The sequence below is a fragment of the Tauraco erythrolophus genome, chromosome Z (genome assembly GCF_009769465.1).
Source record: "Tauraco erythrolophus isolate bTauEry1 chromosome Z, bTauEry1.pri, whole genome shotgun sequence".
NCBI lineage: Eukaryota > Metazoa > Chordata > Aves > Musophagiformes > Musophagidae > Tauraco > Tauraco erythrolophus.
In genome coordinates, this window is record NC_141496.1 from 26211713 (window position 1) to 26233866 (window position 22154).

Below are 22154 nucleotides of genomic sequence, written 5' to 3' on the forward strand. Positions count from 1 at the left end.
ATGGGGGGGTTGCAGGTCAGTTTGTCACATGTTTCTGGCGCTTCTTCCTTAAAGGAGGAGGACTCTTTACACTCTTTTACCCTGCTCCAATGGATCCCCTCCTCATGGTACAGTCCACAGTCATCTCCATCGTAAGTCCTTCCCACAGGATGCAATCCTTACCCATCAGATTGCTCTGGTGTGGGATTTTTACACAAAGTCACTGCTTCTTAGGGAGATGCCACCTGCTCTGGCATGGGGTTTTCCACGACTTCAAATGCATATCTACTTCACTGTCAGTATCCAGCAGTCTACTAAGACAATTATTTATGGCCTACTTCAGGCACAGGCATCTCTGTTCCAGCATGGGGTTCTCCATGGGCTGCGGGTGGGTCTCTCTGCTCCACCATTAATCTCCACAGGCTGCAGGGGGGCTGTGGCCCTCTCTCATAGAATCATAGAATGGTTAGGGCTGGAAGGGACCTTCAAAGGTCATCTAGTCCAACCCCCCTGCAAGGAACAGGGATATCTCCAACTAGATCAGGTTGCTCAGGGCCTCGTCCAACCTGGCCTTGAATGTCTTCAGGGATGGAGCATCCACCACCTCTCTGGGCAACCTGTTCCAGTGTTCTACAACTCTCATGGTAAAAAATTTTTTTCCTAATATCCAACCTGAATCTACCTCCCTCTATTTTAAAACCATTACCCCTTGTCCTATCACAACAGGCCCTCCTGAACAGCCTCTCCCCATCTTTCCTGTAGGCCCCCTTGAGGTACTGGAAGACCGCTATAAGGTCACGCCGGAGCCTCCTCTTCTCCAGGCTGAAGAGCCCCAACTCTTTCAGCCTGTCCTCATAGGAAAGGTGCTCCAGCCCTCTTATCATCTTCGTGGCCCTCCTCTGGACCCTCTCCAACTGGTCCATGTCCTTCTTATGTTGGGGGCTCCAGAACTGGACGCAGTACTCCAGGTGAGGTCTCACGAGGGCAGAGTAGAGGGGGAGAATCACCTCCCTCGACCTGCTGGCCACGCTCCTCTTGATGCAGCCCAGGACGCGGTTGGCCTTCTGGGCCGCAAGCGCACATTGCCGGCTCATATTGAGCTTCTCGTCCACCAGTACTCCCAAGTCGTTCTCCTCAGGGCTGCTCTCGATCCATTCACCACCCAGTCTGTATTTGTGCCTGGGATTGCCATGACACAGATGTAGGACCTTGCACTTGGCCTGGTTGAACTTCATGAAGTTGGCACGGGCCCACCTCTGCAGCCTGTCGAGGTCCCTCTGGATGGCATCCCTCCCTTCCAGCGTGTCGATGGCACCACACAGCTTGGTGTCATTGGCGAACTTGCTGAGGGTGCACTCCATGCCACTGTCCACGTCACCGAAAGATGTTGAAGAGGGCCGGGCCCAACATGGACCCCTGAGGAACGCCACTTGTGACCGGTCTCCACTTGGACATCGAGCTGTTGACCACTACTCTCTGAGTGCAGCCATTGAGCCAATTCCTTATCCACCGAGTGGTCCATCCATCAAACCCATGCCTCTCTAGTTTAGAGAGAAGAATGTCGTGTGGGACAGTGTCAAAAGCTTCGCACAAGTCCAGGTAGATGATATCTGCTGGTCGACCCTTGTCCACCGATGCTGTCACCCCATCATAAAAGGCTACCAAGTTGGTCAAGCACGATCTGCCTTTGGTGAAGCCATGTTGGCTGTCACCCACGACCTCCTTGCTCTCCATGTGCCTTAGCATGGTTCGCAGGAGAATCTGCTCCATGACCTTGCCAGGCACAGAGGTGAGGCTGACCGGCCCGTAGTTGCCCGGGTCCTCCTTGTTCCCCTTTTTAAATATGGGGGTTATGTTCCCTCTCTTCAGTCATCGGGGACCTCGCCAGACCGCCACGACTTCTCAAATACAATGGCCAGTGGCTTGGCAACTTCATCTGCCAGTTCCTTCGGGACCCGCGGATAGATCTCATCAGGTCCCATGGACTTGTGCACCTTCAAGTTCCTCAGATGTTCCCAAACCTGCTCTTCAAGTACAGTGGGCGGTGGTTCATCCTCACAGTCCCTGCTAGTTCTTTCCACAGCTTGGGTGGTAAGACAAGAGGCTTTATCAGTGAAGACTGAGGCAAAAAAGTCATTGAGTAACTCAGCCTTCTCTATGTCCCGGGTGACCAGAGCACAAGTATCCTTCCGGAGGGGGCCTACATTCTCCTTGGACTTCCTTTTGTCCCCTACATACCTATAGAAGCTTTTCTTATTGCTTTTTATATCCCTTGCCAAATTTAATTCCTTCAGGGCTTTAGCCTTCCTCACCTGATCCCTGGTCACTCGTACAGCTTCTCTGTATTCCTCCCAGGCTATCTGTCTTCGCTTCCACCCTCTATAGGCTATCCTCTTCATTTTCAGTTGGTCCAGGAGCTCCTTGCTCATCCACGCGGGCTTCCTGGTCTTTTTGCCGAACTTGTTCTTCATCGAGATGCACCTCTGCTGAGCTTGGAGGAGGTGCTCCTTGAATGTGGACCAACTTTCCTGGGCCCCTCGTCCCTCCAGGGCTGCCTCCCACAGCACTTTGCCCATCAGGTCCTTGAAGAGGCCGAAGCCTGCCTTCTTGAAGTCTAGGGCACAGAGCTTGCTGTATAGTTTCCTTGCTGCCCCGTGGATCTTGAACTCCACCGTGTCGTGGTCACTGCAGCCAAGGCTGTCCTTAAGTTTCACATCGCCCACCAGTCCCTCCCTGTTGGTGAGCACAAGGTCGAGCATGGCACCCCTCCTTGTCGGCTCCTCTATCACCTGCAGGAGGAAGTTGTCATCCACGCATTCCAGGAACTTCCTGGACTGCCTGTGCCCTGCCATATTGTCTCTCCAACAGATGTCAGGGTGCGGGAGATGAGTGAGGACACCTGACACGATCAATGTGATCAAACAAGTGAACCTTTATTTGCATACACTCAGCGTGCTTTATAGCTTTCTAAACAAGACTTGGCAATCTATGATTGGTTACAATACAAACAATAGCCCACCCCTGAGTATGATTGGTTGCATCCCGGAAGCAACGTCATCATGGTGTCGAATTCCCTTTCTGCATCCAGGCACGTGCTCCCAGGAAAGGCTGGATTGTTCACATGTCTCAGGTATCCTTCCACACATCCCCCTTCTTGTTTTTGAACAATCCAGACTTGTTTTACAACCCGTTCAATCATTTTCGTGAGCAAGTTTAACAGACAAATTATTAAGCATACAAGCAACCCCCACACCTTCAATACACCAAACAACAAGAAACATAAAACCAGTTTACATATTAACATGAAATCTTATTATGAGTCTTTTGAACCATTTCTTGTCAGTAACCAGTATGTATCTGTGGGAAGAAGCCACATTCTAGTTTGCTTCGGGTATATATGGTTTTACCCACTTCGCCGGAACCCACAGTGGTCCGTTTCCTGTAAGTAAACACATATATCCTCTGCCTGTTACTTTTAATTCTACTGGTCCTTCCCACTTCCCTGTTTTTAAATCTTTATAGAGTACTAGGTCTTGCATTTTTTCTTTCCAGAACGAGCCCATTCCTTTACTGTGTACTATCATAGGCGGCTCTTCACTGTTTCCTGCCAGCCGTAAAAAGTTCAGGACATACAACGTTTTCATTAATCGATCACTGGGCAGCCAACCCTGAGTTCCCCCTTTTTGTTTTAACAACATGTTTTTTAACGTGTGGTGGGAGTGCTCAATGATGGCTTGACCAGTGGGAGAATGCGGTATCCCAGTGCGGTGAGTGATACCCCAAAGATTGCAAAAACGAGCAAAGCGAAGCGAAGCATAAGCGGGTCCATTATCTGTCTTAATTTCACGTGGAACCCCTAAAACTGCAAAGCAAGCATATAAATGTCGTTCAACATGTCGTGTGGTCTCTCCAGTTTGTGCAGTAGCCCAAATTGCCATAGAATAAGTGTCTATACAGACATGCACATATTTCCAACGTCCAAACTCTGTTACATGAGTAACATCCATTTGCCACAGTTGGAGTGCGTGTAGTCCTCGTGGATTGACACCTTGACCGAGACCAAAGCCTAGTTTCTGACAGGAAGCACAGGACTTTACTATGCCTTGTGCGTCTGCTAAGGGGATATGAAATTGTCTCTGGAGCACCTTGGCTGATTGGTGAAAAAAGTCATGAGACATACGAGCTTGTTGGAAAGCATCTATAGGTGGTCCCGTCCACACAGGTGCTACTAATTGGTCAGCACGGTTATTGCCAACTGCTAAGCCTTGTTGAATTAAATGACTACGTATATGCGTAATAAAGTAAGGAACAGCGCGCATATTTAGTAAATGTAACAGCTGACTTAATAACTTGCCTAAAACTGGATTAGATATTACCTTTAACATAGCCCGTTCTAACCGACGTACTATACCTACCACATATAACGAATCTGAAACAATATTGATAGGTTGCTGAGTCCAGTTTGAAAATGTCCATACCACTGCTTGCAGTTCAAGAGTTTGTAACGAGTCCTTCGGGCCTCCTTTGATGACATGTTCCTCCCAGGTACCTGTTGAAGATTGCCACGTACTCACAGCCTTTTTTGATTTCCGTCCTGCATCAGTGAATATTGTAAGTCCTTCCACCCTCTTCCTCGCCAAGTCTTGCAACTTTGCTGTGAGGATTCTGAGGGTCCCTGTTCGGGCGCCAATTGCGGGAGATGAGTGAGGACACCTGACACGATCAATGTGATCAAACAAGTGAACCTTTATTTGCATACACTCAGCGTGCTTTATAGCTTTCTAAACAAGACTTGGCAATCTATGATTGGTTACAATACAAACAATAGCCCACCCCTGAGTATGATTGGTTGCATCCCGGAAGCAACGTCATCATGGTGTCGAATTCCCTTTCTGCATCCAGGCACGTGCTCCCAGGAAAGGCTAGATTGTTCACATGTCTCAGGTATCCTTCCACATCAGGGTGGTTGAAGTCCCCCATGAGGACCAGGGCTTGCGACCGCAAGGCTCCTCCTATCTGGCTATAAAGCACCTCATCTGCTCTGTCCTCCTGGCCAGATGGCCTGTAACAGACCCCTACCGTAACATCCCCTATCCGTCTCCGTCCTCTAATCTTGACCCATAAGCTCTCTGTCAGCTCCTCCTCCGACCCCAGGCGAAGCTCCACGCACTCCAGCCGGTTGCTGACGTAGAGAGCGACACCCCCTCCTCGTCTCCCCTTCCTGTCCTTTTTAAAAAGCTTATACCCCTCCATGTTGACACTCCAGTCATAGGAGTCGTCCCACCACGTCTCCGTCATGCCAATAAGGTCGTAGCCCTGCTCATGTGCACGCATCTCCAGCTCATCCTGTTTATTTCCCATGCTGCGTGCGTTGGTGTACATACACTTCAGCTGGGCCTCCGACAAAGCCGACTCGCTGGCTGGAGCGACAGGGGTTCTCTTGGACGGCAGTGTAAGTTCGTTTGAACATACCTGCGATCCTTCCTCAGCCTCTGGACCCTCGGTGCTGGCACTGGTGCCATGCTGACAGCGGTATGAATCTGACTTCTTGGCTGGAGCGGCTGGAATTCCCTTCTTCTGTTCTACAGGTACTTCCAGCATATCTTTATCATTCTTGATATTCCCTCCCTCCCCCTTCAAATCTAGTTTAAAGCCCTGCCAATGAGCCCTGCTAGCTTTTGAGCTAAGACCCTGGTTCCCCTCTGAGAAAGGCATGTCCCATCTGGTGCCATCAGACCTGGTTCTGCGAAAGCCTCCCCATGATCAAAGAAACCAATTCCCGTCGGTGGCACCTATGGATTCCTCTCCATAGGCTGCAGCGGAATCCCAGCTCCAGCACTCCTCCTCCCGCTCCATCTTCACTGACCTGGTGTGTGCATGACTGTTTCTCTCAGATCTCAGCCCTCTCTCCACTGCAGCAGTGCCAGGCCCGAGCGGCCCGACAAACCTCGACCGTCCCGGCAGGATGAACTCCACTCACCAGCTGCCCCAGGAGCGCGGCACTTCAGAGCTCTCCAAGCCATGCCGCTGTGGCCATCTCCAGTGGAGTGGTGGTGGCCCAGCACAGGCAGCTGCCCACTCAGGAGGTTGGGGGTGTGTCTAGCCCCCCTCGCTTTACTGCAGATCTGAGCCTGGTTCAGGCTCCTTTGTCCCCATCTTAAATAGGGGATTCACGGAGGAGCTGATTGGCTCAGCCCTCGCCTGAGGGGATGGGGGGTCCGACCTGGCCAGTCCAACCAGTTTTGGAGCCCAGGAAGTTTTTTCGCAGCTACTTACAGAGGCTGTATCTGCAGCCCCTCCCCTGCTACAAAAAGCCCATCACATAAATCCAGCACAAGAAGAAAAGGTCAGAAATCCTAAGACAAGTAAACTCTTCAGTCATATGTACATGCATCAAAAATTAAGTTATGATACTGTTTTCTATGACAAGATATGTAACCTACTTCTGTCCTTTAAAAATGATTGTCTCTTGGAATGCCAGTGTATGAAGTCCTGTGCAACTTGGTCGGCATTGCCAGTAATGTTTTTTTCTTTCAATGTTTGCTTTCTCATTATTTTAGCCTGTTTGGATAGTGAAGTCTACTCTAAATACAGTAACATTAACTTTGACTGTTTATGTGCACACAGCACCACTGCACTCATGGACTGACTCAGGAGTTTACAGTCCTGGTAACTTCACTCATGCGATGAGACGTGATGCATGCTAATCATGTTCAGTACGTCAAAAACTGCTACCACTAGGAAGCTTATCTTCAGTGAGATAAAAGGATATCTTCAGGGATCAGTAAGAAAAATTCTACTGCAAGTTAAATGTAGGACACCTCTATTCTGAGATGACCTTAAAAAAAAAAAAAGGCAAGTTTATTAAAATTCATTCTCAAAGTTTTAGCCACTTTTATTGAAAAGAATTCATTTTCTGGGCAACTCAAATTGCAGCAGCTCACGAATTGTTTCCACAAAAAGAGCCCTTTCTTTCAAGAAATCTTTACGTAACATCCACACCTACTCCAACAGTCAAGAATAGGAACTGTCTCAGAATAAAACCCTCATGTACCACATAGTCCACAATAAATCTGAAAGTAGCATCATACAGTAAGACCATACAAAGTGATAAAACACTGTTTTTCAGTTAGCCTAGACATACTATTTTTGAGCTGAGATTCTTTAAAGAAAGCCACAACACAGTCACTGGATGTTGTATTTACTCAATTTCAATTAAGTCAAAAATCCTATGAAAAGTTTTTCAGTCTTTTCAAATAATCCTCATAGTTAGTAATGCTTGAGTGAGTTCTAGTTGAGAAAATATTCCAACTACATATTGCATAAGTCAGTACACTAAAAACTAAAGTTCAGTAAAACTGGTGAAACAAGCTTAAATTTGTAACTGAAGCAGTTTATATGTAGTATTAATTTATAATACAAATAAACCTCTTAGTGTACCTTTTTACACTGAAGAGTTCACAGACGAATGCAACACTTTCACAGTTACTTCAAACAATTTTAAATAAATTTCATTTAAAAACACTTTTATGGTAGCATTCCATGTGTCACAAGCAATCCTTTGTACTCAAATATATGCATGAGTGAGAATTTCTCCTCTGCCCTCAAATGTAAGGTTACAAAAACATCCAAACTCGTCACCCTGAACGTTTTAAAGTAGAACTATGCTGAGAGGCATGTATAACTGAAGCATAAGCCAGCTAAAATAAAATTACAGAGTCAGGCTATTTCTAAAGAATGCATGTCTTCTCTGTTAAAAATATTCCAGGAAAAGGTATCTACCATGCTTAGCAGAACTTGTTCGCATTTTAAAAAGAGCTATGAAGGGACAGTCAGCCCTAAGTAGTTCCGGGACTGCTCTGCAGTACAGGCTAAGCAGATGCTCAAGTCAGAGCAGCCAACTGTCTACTGTGCAAGTAGTTACAGGCTGGGAATGATGAACAATTTTTAGTTCAGCAGGTGCAAGAAAACACCCTTCACTCTGTTGTAAACTATTTCCAAACTTCTCAAGTTGTCTGGAGAAAGAGTAAACCCCTTCTCAGTACCTATGTACATACGTGGGCACTGAAGCCCGTTTCACAAACATTTAACTACTTTAAAGCTTAGTGTTCTTTCAGCTACTATTCAAGCCATTAGACCTGCTGAAACTGACACTGCATTTCACACCATTTATGTGAAATTTAAGTAACAAGGGAAAACTGCAAATAAGTGTCATTATGAGGAAGTAGTTACCTTAACTGCTTCCTCTTGAAGAAAAGTGCAAATGTACTAAATTATTTGTTTTTATGTTCTTAGCTTTACCTAAGGTATGTAGTGGGAAAACATAAAATTAAAAATATCACAATAAAAGCCATAGCCACAGATAATGGGATACATCTTCTTTGCCAGGTGAGGTTCAGAGCTCTCGCAGGTAAACACACACTTTTCAGTGTGGCAAAAATATCTACCCATCTGTGAAACAACACTGCTCACTTCTACTGTTTCATTCTCCCTATTCACCTCTAATCCAGTAGGAAAAGTGATAATATGCAGTTTTGATCTATTGGCCCCGCTCTTCCTAGCTCTTCTACCAACATGAAGAGGTCCATGGCATGGCTTCTTCAATTGGCAATGGCTGTGCACTTACGGAAGAGGTCAGGAGATTCTGGTGTGCATACCAGACAGATAAAATTGTTATCAGAGTTGCGTGTGCAGCAGAAAAAGAGACATCACAAAGTCGTAGCAACCTTCGCCAAACTTACAAAATACAACAGCGCCATGCCCATATTTCATGGGTTTGTGAGTGAGTAATCTTTTAAAAATAGAGGCATTGGTGACAATTCCATGTAGAAAACAGAGCAAGAATTGAAAATCTAATTATGGAAGGTTTATATCACATTTTACCATCTGCTCTTCTAAGGAAGAGTTATGATAAGTGTACACTGCTTTTACATTGTGTCATTCAGTATTTTAAGGCCTCTACCTTAATCTGGAAGCATGATTTGTACAGAAGAGTACATAGCTGGAGTGACACTACACCACACTACTTCTTTGAGAAGTTTTGGGGGGTTTTTTAGCTTTATTTGACTTGTTGAGGAGTAAGCTTAATCTTTAAAGGCAGATTATGTCCTTAAGCACACACAGAACACTTTCACCACAGTATCACTATAGTCTATCCATAAATAAGTCAGCATGTGCACAATTAACAAAAAAAAACCAACTGACCCCTCCTCCCACAACTAGAAAACGACTAGCTAAACAATGCCATGGCCCCCTCAGCCCTGCAACACTGTTCCCCATTCTCTGTTTTCTCTGCCCAGTTATGCTGCCTTCTGTTAACAAACAGGGAAGCTAATAAGTAAGGAGGGAATCATTTTCTTTTTGTGGTGTATTTGCACACAATTTTCAATGCCACCTTTATATAAATGCATTCTTTAGATATTAAAGAGCAGCACCATTTATTTCTGACTAATAAAGCTGGCTATTCTAATAACTCCAGATGAATTTTGGAATAGTTTCCTGTGAAAGTATTTCTAAACCACACAAGGTTTTTCTGACCTCGATTACCTACTGTAACCTTGTTACAATTATTAGATTAACTCCAATGCATATTTTATCAGGGAAGAATTCTAAATCATAACAACCTAATTTCACCAAAAACAACTTCAAGGCACCCTTTTAACAAGCCCATTCCATTACTTGGAAATGTATCAAATTTCAGAAACACTATAACTGCACAAGTTTACTGAACCAATTACCCAGTCTAGGATAAAGGCTATTTATTTTTCTGTAACCACCAAGTGAAATAAAATCCCCTCTTTAGACAGCAGACTTGGCTACAATATCCTAAATCGTGCAAACAAAACAGTAAACTACAATCTTAAACTGCAGCTGCTGTAAAATTAAGCCACATCCAGGACACCAGCAGCCACTAACTGCCTCGAAAGCCAGTCCAATCCTTCATAAAGTCCTGTACCACTTCGGGCATCACAACCCTGAATATACCAGCTACGGCCACAGCACAGTTTGTGGAGACTGAGCAGTTCCGTGATTTCTTCCACTGAAAGTGCACCTGCTACATCCTGCAACAGAATCAGATACAAAGACTCAGTTATTCTTCTGTACTACGTTTGAAGCATTTTATTTTTAACTGATGGCTTTGACTGAAGCAACAGATCATACAAAAGCTTTCCAAACACAAAGGCCAAATAAAAGTTATGCATTTAATCCTTGTTACCATAAAGCAAAAACTGGTTTTTGAATCTACTAAGCACTCTAGCATCACTTATTTTACCAGCATTAAGGAAATAACATAAGGAAAATATCTATATTTTATTTTATTCTTTCCACTTTACCATTCCCTACCCATAGTAGAGAGTTCAGAAAGTTGGAATTTGATACACAAACTGAGGAAAAGAGTAACAAAATGAAAAAAAAAATCACAATTACCTGTTTATTAGCAAAGATCAAGAGTAAGGCATCCCGCAGTTCCTTCTCTGTTAATAATTTTGCGAGTTCACTGTGTGCTTCACTGACTCTGTCTCTGTGACTGCTATCAACAACAAACACCACCGCTATGAAAGAAAGAGAAATGTTTTACATACATTCAAATACAAATTCTTCAAAATTAGCTTTCAACTTACACAATTATTTTTTTCTAGCAGTCTTCTATGTGAAGTTCTCAGCAATGCGAAACTTCAATTTCAAATCTAGGAGGACTGAGAAATGCCTTAGGTACCTCTAAACTTTTGACAAAAATCTAGAATTCATCCTAAAACAGGGAAAAAAAGTCTCAAGTTTTTTGCCTAGTCTAACATAAAGGCTGTGATATTTTACCTAATTAGGTCAAAAACCAGATTTAGTACATGTGGATTAAGTACGTCGGTTTAAACCATTTCCTGATCCATTTATACTCAATCAGCTCCCACATAACTGTTCCAGTTTCCCTTAACCGGCTGTAAATTCCATAGGTTCAGCCAAATCAGCACAGCTTCCTTCAGCTACGGACTACACAAACCAGAGAAGACTGCCACGGACCTGACACAGCAGCAATAGATTTTACTGTCCACTAAGAGAGTAAACAGGGAAGCTGGAGAATCAGGGAGGCAGAGTTAAAGGATAGAATTTAAACTCATGGGTTTGCAATGAAGAAACCCCCAACACCAGAACAAAACAAAACTTATTGCAGGTATGCACTCAGTTAACTGCTTAGACTTTCTCTCCAACTCACAATTCTTCAAGGCAGACATGATTCCATAGGTGTTAACCTAGTGAGTTTGAAGAAGACAACAGAAATCCCAAAACACCATTGTTAAAAGTTTGAAAAGATGAACAATTTAAAAGGTTAAAGCTTGTGATGAAGGCGGAAATAACACACAAAGGGGAGCACGTAAACTGATGTTTTAATTTCGAAGAATTTCAGATAATTCGGAATGACTTAATGAAGAGGAATCCCTTTCTAAACTGGAAAACAGTTATGGAGGATTTACAGAGGGACAGGATGAATTTCTAAGTCAGCATCATTTAGATCAATGTTTCAGAATCAGTAATCTAGTCTATGACCAGATGTCACACTGCAGTACCAAGATACAGTGCAGAATCTTTTGTACTTGCCAACTAAAGTCTTAAGGCTGAGTATTTTCATTTCAAGTGCTATTTAAATGTCATACCTGGCAAGTACTAGTTCTCACTATGCAAATTTTGGAACGCTGCACCTTGCCTGTTCTCAGCTAGAACCAGTTTAACAGAGATTCTAATTTTGTTTGGCTCCATGAACTGTCTGATGGATTTATGGAGAATGCACCTTTATCACGCAGCAGACACTACGACCAACTGAATTAAAATTTCTTAGCTCATGAATCTATCAGCTGTACTTTGCATTAGATGAACAACTTTCTACAGTTGTAAATTATTTCTATTAATAATCTTTTTGGCTCTGAATACAAGCTAGAAGACAAAACAACAGCTTCAAAGTTGTCTCAGTCTCACCTTGTGTATTGAGATAATAATGCTTCCACAAGGGCCTCAATTTGTGTTTTCCTCCTACATCCCAAATAGTAAACTTCAGATTCTTGTATTCTACTGTTTCAACATTGAAACCTAGAACAAAAACATTAAAGTTTTATAGTCTTGTTCTGTACAAATATAAAATAATTAAATTCTACAGATCAGATAAACATTCAGAAAAATCATTACATTAAGTTGTTGCTACTAACCTATCGTTGGAATTGGCTGCATGAATTCATCTTGCTTTAACTTAAACAAAATAGTTGTTTTGCCGGCTCCATCTAATCCTAGTGTGACAACCCGAATTTCCATTTTTGGTCCAATATGTACCCTGTTGTCCTGGAAGAAGCAGCATACACAAAACAAGAGCGACTTTAGGAAATTCAAACCAGAACCCCCTTATGTTTAAGATACTTATCTTGCCACTATTTGTAAAGTGATTAAAGGGATGGACTCCAAAAATACAAGGCACACTCACCAATGACTTCCAGTAATAATATAAATCAAAATATCCAATAATCTCTGTAGTGAACCTGTAACTTCTGACCAAATTATCACACGCTTTTTAGAAAGACAGCCTAATCTCATGCTAGTATGTCTGTACTTGAAAAAATTTCAAATTCTTTCATCATTCTTGGCTCAAACTGGATGAGGAGTTGTTCATAGCAATTAGTTAGAATTCTCTGACCAGAGAACTCTCTGTCGGTTTTGCATCTTTTCCACGGCTTTTTGTCACATTATTAATGCCCCCACCTACAGAACTACTTCCCTGCTGGAGGCTTCATAGCTACACCTCTTCACCTCAAGCCACATCCCAATCCTTTACCACATTAGAACAGCAACATTATTAGCATTAACCAGTAGGCTGAAACGGTGAAGAAAAACAAGCAAACGAAAAAAACAAGTCTTGCTTGGAGGCAAGGAAAGAATCAACTCCTCATTTGTAGTTTAGACCAAGCTACCATGAGCATTGTATGAGCTCATGCTAACAATGTGATCAAGTGGTATCAATAACATAACACAACAAACTGTAAATCGTAAACCAAACAAGACTGGCTAAGATTACTATGTATCCCTGAAATTTATTTTGAAGTACTTAGAAATGCTACCTTGATGAAATAACCAGAGCTCCAATCATCAGAACCATGTGGCAATGTATTTGTTTTCTTGCAAAATCCAGACAGCACGATGCTGGGCAAGCAATACACAAAAATTTGTATCTACCCCACATGGATTTATTTCTGCTTGGATTAGAAATGCTATTTACTGAGTACAAAAATGCTATAACCTCTCCTGGTACAAGACCAACATGCATCAGTGTGACCAGACATGTATATAGATAGCTGGATATATGTCACCAGAACACGCAACTCTATCCTCCCCTCTGTCACAGACCAAATAGCATACTGCCAGAATAATCAATACAGGTTAATTTAATGACCTTATGCTATTGCAATTGCCAAAGAGAGAAAAAACATCTCGAGAAACTGCTTTTGAAAAAAAAAAAAAAAATAAAAATTATGCAAATACCACAATGCAAAAATCAGCAACATCAAAACTGTAAACATAAGAGTCAGATCAAAGGTACACCTAATCTAGCATGTTGTCTGAAGGTAGGTAAAGATGGATACATGTGAAAATAAGGAAGAGGGAAAGCACATAGCAATAACGCCTCTAAATACCTTCCCTGTGCCTAACAGCTTGTAACTCATGGACTTTTGAGCCAACAGTGCAGTTTCTGCAACTAACAGATCTTGATGTATTCTTCATCTATGAATCTGTCTGTTCCTTGAAACCACAGACATTTAGGGCCAAGAAGATCCTTGGCATAGAACTCCACAGGCTAACTATTTGCTCTGAAAGAACGACTTTATTTGCTTTGAATCTGTGAAATAAATTTCTACAAGCTGAGCAGTTTCAGTGCTACAGCTTTGATACTGCACAAGGCAGATGCTCCAAAACCAAAAGACCAACTGAATATTTGAGATTTGGAAAATAAAACATTGAGACTTATTTTATTTTTAATAATTTCCTCTAAATCATATTTTTTTTTTGATTCGGAGCTGAAGTTGCCAAATCCAGCGACAACATTGCAACACATGTTATCAGAAAGGCTTATTTCCTTCTGGAGAAGAAAAACCTGTGGGCAGAATCTTGACAAGCATGTCAGCAGGAAAGGTGTGGGTGGGGAGAAAGAGCACAAAGAAGTATGCAAAGGGCACTGAAGAGTCTAAAAAAATGCTGTGCCTCCAGCACTCTTCTCACACTCAAGCCTCAGTTCTAATTTTGTCTAAATTCCTGGGGATGAATCTCCCCAGTTCTTCTCTTTGCCTGAAAGGGAGGAGGAAGGAAAAGATACCATTCTGGATAGAGCTGCTAAGTTTACAGGTTTCTTGCTGGAGGCAGCACGCTGGCTATGGCCAGAGCTTGCTGGCAGTGAGCTAGCCTGGCCATCCTCTCTGGGCTCCATCAGAAGAAGCACCAGTCACCTTCACAGCTCCCATGGCTGGAGGGCAGAGGCAGCGCTGGTCTATGCAGCTTAAAGCATCGGGGAACTGGAGTTGATGAATAATTCTGTCAGATTTAGCCATACTGTTCCTGTTTGCTTTCTGTAAGGTTTAGATTGAAAAGAGGTTTATCTCAGTCTGCTTATACTTTTCAGAAGGAATCAAAATGCAGTCTGTGACAGACATCAGATTTCCACTTTCTATGTGAATAGTTCAGAAAGAACTTTGCAAGAAAATTTCCTACTCAGAAACCAAAGTATAGCACCTGTAATATGAGTCAGAAATAACTGACTATTGATGATCACAGCTAGAAATTGACAAATGAAAAAAATCTCTCTGCATCAACTATATCAGCACCTTTAATCAAAAACGTTATTTAAAAAAATCTGGCCAGCAAAACCCCTTCATGTCTGCATTTCTGGCAGGTGTGTAACTTGACAGCATACTTAAAAATAGGTAACCTGTGACTTCTGTTCAAGTAAAACTTGGTTTTTTCTTAAATCTCAGTACAGAAAGGGCAGAAGAAAAATCCACGCAACAACTTCCATCTCTTGTTTTTTGTCCTTTGTCTTTGTTAAGACATTTGTTGACATGACAAAAGCTGTACATGGGTTTACTTAAAGATACTATTAAGTGCTTTCCCTCTGACAGATTACTGTATTCTTGGGTACTCTCGGTTTTGGTAAGGGGTAGCGGTTTCCCATACTTGCTTCAACATTGACAGATAAGTGCTTTTTACTATAATTTCTTAATGAAAAAAAGGTTTTCTTAATCATTTCCCCTCTCCCCAATATGTACACACAAATATTTTAGGATGACCAATTGCTCTTCCTGTATGTAACACTGCAAAGCCACTGCTCTCGTTTGACCAGGAAAAAAGAGCAATCTCTTTCTTCAGACAAGCATCACACCCCTGGATGAGGAGCCATTTCCTTGCCTACAAGCTAAGTACATGAAGACATCTCAATCTTATTTGGCCAAAGCCCTCATAAATACATAGGTAAAAAAGGATCTATTGGAAACAATAACTATTAACAACATTTGGGAAAAAAATACTATACACTAACATATTTCTTGAAAGACTTTCAGCGTCTTGTCTGGAATTCTCCAAATCTTCCCTTCAGAGTTTTATATGTGGCATTTCTTTTCATGGTTTAGAAGGAGGAAACAGCACTATCCATGTTTCTTGTGTCATCAGAGAAACAAAAAACACGGACAAAACCTACTCACTTTTCCCCCTCCCCTCCTTATATCTCTGAGTCCAAAACCTTCACTGGATATGGAATGTTCCTCTGATGTGGTATGGTTCGCAATGCTTCTCTAATTTTTTAACGGATACAGCCTTCGGTGCATGAGAGTTCTTGAGAAAGATTCTTAGGGAGGCAAGGAGGGTGATCAGCAAACTCACCACCCTGGATTTCAGGAGAGCAGTTGTGGATGCCCAATCCCTGGAGGTGTTCAAGGCCAGGCTGGATGAGGCTTTGAGCAACCTGGTGTAGTAGTGGGTGTTCCTGCCCATGGCAGGGGGGTTGGAACTAGACAATCTTTGAGGTCCCTTCCAACTCTAACCATTCTATGATTCTATGAAAGACCTTTTCAGTGATATAGTAACAGTTTACAATTTGTGATCTGAAAACTTTATTTCTGTCTGAAATCTGTTGCCAGGCAGAGACCCTTCAGATACAATAAGTCACAACAGTGGCCATCAGCATGACAGTATTCTAAAAAACATTGGGTAGAAAGAGAGCTTTAAACTTTGACAGAAATGAGGAAAAATAAAAAGTAGCAGACTGAAGTTATTATTTTCACCTTACTTTTTCTTGGCTGCTGCTGTTTTTGTGGAAAATGAAATTTGCTTTGCCACCTTTGACATTCAGAATCTAAGCTTCAGCAGATTTCATTAAAACACAAATTTGTCACAGCAGAAAAACAAGAGACGCCTCATTTCTTTCTAAAGAAATCTGAGGTGTACAGAGATACTGGAAGATTTCTGGGTCCCTCAAGCTGAGACCTATTTTAGGTCTCCTCTTACAGCTTAGCTGGCTGCAGACATTTTCCTTCCAAACGCTCACAAATTCGCCATCAAAATTTTCTGAGTCAGATTAACAGCGCCTAAAGGCAAAACCAGACATCCAAAATGCCTCCCTGACTCAGCCCTGTGAGATGGCAGCATCAGTCAACTCCGAATACACAGAATGCAATTCACCATCTGTGAAATGTGAATGTGGCTTCACTCGTGTAACAATGGGGGTTTGCAGAAGAGGTCTCCCAAACTCTTCTAACTCTGGTCTCTGCTAAATAGGGAAGGAAGGGGCAGAGGGGAAAATGTTGCATTTATTGATCAGAAAAAGCAGTTATTACATGGAAATTCAAATACACTGAAGCTACGAAATAAATTATTTGGAAGAAATTGAATTTCAAGTCCAACAAGGACTTGGACAGAATCCCCATGGAAGCACCCATTTCCTTATAGTAAAAACTCCAATGGCAAGAGTTAAATCCACAGTTTCATCTCAGCAACAGTAGATCCTGTTCCTCTTTCACCCATTCAGAATCAAAAAACCCACAAATCAAAGTACTACTTTTTCTAATTTATTTATAAATATGAGTAAATATGAGTTTCAAACTTATTTACTCTCCTACATGAAAAGTATCATCATTATCAAACTCAAAAAAATTTCAACTCTTTCAAAGCACACGTGGTATTGAAAAGATATTAAAGCAATAAAAAAAAAATAATTAGAAGACAAACTGTGTCTAAACTATCAGTGAATACAAAGCAACTCTAAGACAAATAATCATTTAACAAATTTAAAGAAATATATTATTTGTAATACTATAAACCCAACTTTATAATAGCATTATTGCATTTAAAAATATATGTGCAATTTCCAAGAAATAAAATACTAAACGTTCTGCGGAAGTTATGCTGTCCTCATGAAAAGGTCAAAAAGACATGGGTAGGATTTCTGGTCTAACGCACAATAAATCAGGGACGTTTCCAAAGAAAGGTATTTCTAGAATTGATAAATACTATCTTACACATTTAAAAGAAAGCAGTTAATGTTCAAACAAAGCTACTGATGTAGTCAGATGAATGTTTGTCACACTAATTATAACAGCACAGTGGGTTTGTTGCTCAAATACCAGATGGCACCCATCATATGATAAGACACTGTGGCTCTAAATGATACTGACCTGCCTAAATTTGCTGAAACAAATACAGCATCATAACGAACACATATTATTCTTGCTTTCTTTTACATTACATTTGGGATTTCATAAAGTGGATAGCTGTATCCTCATGAGATTAAGAATACCTTTGTAAAGGTGACAGGTATGCTAGCATCCAGCTGTACATGATCTGCAAGTTCTGTAAACTGCTGCTGCTGTTTCTGTAATGTCTCTAGCAATCTTGTAATTTCCTGTTTGGCCAACACCACTCTGCAGTCATCCTAAACAGACAAAGAAAACAAAAAGCATGCCTTTACTTTAGTAACTTACTTAAAATAGCCGGACACAATGTAATTATGACGGCTTTTTAAATAGAAATACTCTAGTTAAAGAAACTCACATTTACAAAACAGATCTATATAAAATTGTAATACAAATGCGAAGCCCTTGTCATTCTTCCTTAATACTAATAGATAGTAAATAGTTCTGCAGTTCTAAAAAACTTTTTCTTTGACCTCTCTTAGTCCTGTAGGAGTAGGAACATAAATTGTAAGAGACAGCAATGCAATATGTAAAGAATATTTGTACCATTCATATATCATTCCAGCAGCTGCAATGAAGCAGCTGCTTTGCAGCATACAGTAACACAACATAACACAAAAAGATTAATAGCCACCCATTAATGATGGGAATATTTGCATAGTTAAAAGCATATCTGACTAATATATACTATAATACTATAGTATAATAATACTATAATATATACCAGAGACAATAGCTCTAAATAAATTAAAAAAAAAATTAAAAATTACAAAAACACATTAATGAAGTAATTTCTCACACAGTTTATTGTTTGCTACATACACTATTTACTTTTTGCTATCATTAAATTAAGTGAATAATGGATCAATCAGATACTCTTATATAGCCACTTTCTTCACACATTTAATATGTTGAATTATCCATATTTATTGCAAGTGTTACAGAAAAGTTATTTAGTCCAAAAACATTTTCTCCCACCAGCCTTATATGACAAGTATCTTCAAACACTTATACTGGCAATTGCAACTGTAAAACCTTTCCCATAAATCTTGTAGGTTTTTTGCTTCAGTTTCATCTCTCCTTCCCACTAATCTGGCAAATAACCAGAAATTACTCCAGACGAGAGAATCAAGCCACAGGATCTCCAGCAACTGGAGGACTTGATGCTTTTGTACTGATTATCCTTGTCTAACATCTGCTTGTAATGTACACTTCAATCTCACGTTACATCATCATTGTTTTAACATTGTAAAGGAAATAAAAATGCAGAGTACCATCTAACCTTTTCGTTTGTAGCTTAAACTTAATTTGCATTTCCACATATCTTGCCATACGCTGCAGCTCACTTGCGAACGTACCTGTTGTAAAGTCTTCTCACAATGAAGGCAAGCTGTTGAAACCTGTGACAAGAGGATGGTCATGTCTTCTTGCTGTTGCCTAAGCCAGATCAACTTCTCTCTCACGTGAGCATCAACAACACTAAGAGCCATTTCCTCCTGACGACAAAGGGTTTCATGAAGATCAGAAAAATAGGCTCGGACACATGAGCGAGCGTTCTCGGCAGTCCCTGGTACCTGCAGTGTTGCAGTCAGGAGATCCAGAGTTGACACCAGTTGATTCCAGAAGTATATTTCTCATTTAACTTCAGTTTCTAACGTATGTTCACATCTGCTTGGCTACATCACAGTTCAAGTCCCAGGTCCCAGTTATATAGAAAGTCTGGTCAGCCCTAAGACCAAGATCCTCCAAGCAGTTACTCCAATAATGAAGTAGCTTATTTGTATGTATAAATATCTTACTAAAATCGACCAGGGAAAAAAGCCTGAACAGTATCACAGTACTAGAGAACAGATACAACCTGTCACAGTACTTCAATGCTGTCCTAGCAGTTACACAGCTTTCCCTACTGCCTCTCTATCTTCATATACCCTAAAAACATCGTAACCGACTACAGGTTCCCCTCTATCTGCTGGCTTAAGCCTCAATACTGACTTGGTAGAGGTAAGAACTTAAAAGTCTTCTCTTATAAAACCTATGCATAATTTTCAAAGAAATTACTTGGTTATTACAAAAAGCAAATATTCTGTGCATGTGGGAGGGAAAAAAAAAAAAGCATACATGTTCAGTATGGGCCATTCCAACTCCATCTTCAACTATTTGTTCTCCTCCTTCTATATGCTGAACAATTCCAACTAATTTTCTGGAATAATCTGAGATTTCTTCTGTGAAAGTTCTTATACAGTGGGCCATGTCTAAAATGGATGCACGAATCTGGTTTGCTTCTGGTTCCAAGACGGAATGCTATTAATCAAAAGCGACATATCAAAGATCAATCATAAGTATCTTCCTTAATAATCTTTTCTATTTTACTACATATTAAAGATATGTGTGTGTGTATATACATATATATAGGAAAGGCAAGTAAGAATTTAAAACCATCCTGCAATTTAAAATGCAATCAGGAGTTACGGATTATGCTGAGACTAAGACAGGCATCTAGCAACTACACAAGTAAACATACAAATTTGCCTGTTTACCATAACCAATTATAAAAAACAAAGGGTGGTTAGACTGCACCAGGTTGGGTGAAACTAGTGTTTGCATGATGAAAACAACTTTCAGAACTGGTGGCTCAATGCCGTGAGAAGTTCAGAAAAGCATCAGATAAAGTGACTGTCAATCTTAACAAACAAATAAATTATTGTGGTCTTAGAAATAATGTTTCTTCTCTTGTAATTTTACCATGGCAGTTATCTGAAATGAAGGGAAAATGAAGGAACAGTATGAAGTTACTTCTGTGAAACACGGAAGTCCAGCGCAGGGCCACAAAGATGATTAAGGGAGTGGAGCATCTCCCTTATGAGGAAAGGCTGAGGGAGCTGGGTCTCTTTAGGTCAGAGAAGAGGACACTGAGGGGTGACCTCATTAATGTTTATAAATATGGAAAGGGTGACTGTCGTGAGGATGGAGCCAGGCTCTTATCACTGACATCCAATGATAGGACAAGGGGAAATGGATATAAGCTGGAACATAGGAGGTTCCGCTTAAACATGAGGAAGAACTTCTTCCCAGTAAGGGTAACAGAACACTGGAACAGGCTGCCCAGAGAGGTTGTGGAGTCTCCTTCTCTGGAGATGTTCAAAACCTGCCTGGACGCATTCTTGTGTGATTTGATCTAGGTGGTCCTGCTCTGGCAGGGGGATTGGACTAGATGATCCTTTGAGGTCCCTTCCAATCCCTAACATTCTGTGATTCTCTAACATATAAAGAATCTACCCTCCTTTCTTGATAATCTTTTGTACTTTAATTGGATAATTATGCAAGCTACCCCATGACACAACTAGAAACAGATTATTAGCAGTACCTTATGACCTTGATGCTTCCCGTATTCTTTGCAGACACAACACATAAGAGGACTCGCCTGACAGCCCTCTTCTAAACAAACAAACTCAATAGCGTGCACTTGGTGTTGGGAGCACATGGTCTTCTCATGAGGTTTATCAGCAAGAGGTACACGCCTGTGTTTCGCCAGCGTCTTTGTAGAATGAGTAAGCTGGGAACAGTCTGCACACAGGTGAGTGGCACAAACAGTGCAATAGACAGATGCAATGTGGGCTTCATCTTCATCGCAACGAATGATGCTCTAACAACACGAAAAAAAAAGACAAAACTGAAGTTTTGGGATTAAAACTGAAGTTTTTACTGGGATTAAGTGTTAATCCAATAACTAAGAAAAATCGGAAGACCTGACACCAATATAAGTCTGAAAACAGACTTTCCTTAACAGTTACACAGTAATAAATATTTGGAATACTTTGAAAACTTGATTTTAAGGTCTCAATAAATTTTAAAAAATAAAAGTCCATTTCCTTTAAAGTGAACTCCAAAAAATCATTCTAGAGGTGTTCAGTGATTCCACAAGTTCAAGCTTCAGAGGAAGTTGTAAAGGTTTGAAAGTTAAAATAATTCAGGCTCCAGTAACTTCCTCCAAAGCAGTCATTACAGAAAAAAGAATTATGAAGTTACAGACAAAACAGGACTGGACAAATAGGCACTTAGGACAGTTGTCTATTCCTACAACGGCACTGCATGATACTCCTAGCATACCAGTTGTTAATACTGAAATGATTAAAGCATCTAGTTTTGATAAAGTACTATCATATGATGTAGTGATATCAAATTGCTATAAAAGGTAACTACTCAAGAAGAAGAGTCGAAGTCTTTAGGAAGTGCTTCTAAGAAGTTTTAGAAAACTGTCCTTAAATCACTATAACTAAAATATCCAAATGAGTAACCTTTTCTAGAAACCTTAAAAGCCTAAAAAGGGGGAAAAGAGTATGCATGCTTGGCAATATCTTTTTACTTTCTGCTTTAGTAAGTACATCTTAGCATTTAATTATGAAGCATTTAATTAACTGAAGACAATTACTAGATACTGAAAGAAAACGAGGGCATTATTAGTGAAAT

General features: G+C 41.1%; 1 protein-coding gene across 2 annotated transcripts in view; it reads right to left on the reverse strand.

Moving 5' to 3' along the window:
• Positions 1-6873: 6873 nt before the first annotated feature.
• TRIM23 (tripartite motif containing 23) overlaps positions 6874-22154 on the reverse strand; it is a 28974-nt gene continuing 13693 nt past the window's right edge. For both annotated transcript variants that reach the window (XM_086628906.1, XM_086628907.1), the window contains 8 exons: positions 21052-21330; positions 19806-19988; positions 19046-19261; positions 17792-17926; positions 12174-12303; positions 11947-12057; positions 10408-10532; positions 6874-10040 (listed from right to left, as the gene is read on the reverse strand). In XM_086628906.1, coding sequence (XP_086485032.1) covers positions 9861-10040; positions 10408-10532; positions 11947-12057; positions 12174-12303; positions 17792-17926; positions 19046-19261; positions 19806-19988; positions 21052-21330 — 1359 coding nt within the window. In that variant the 3' untranslated portion in view covers positions 6874-9860. The remainder of the gene's footprint in view (positions 10041-10407; positions 10533-11946; positions 12058-12173; positions 12304-17791; positions 17927-19045; positions 19262-19805; positions 19989-21051; positions 21331-22154) is intronic.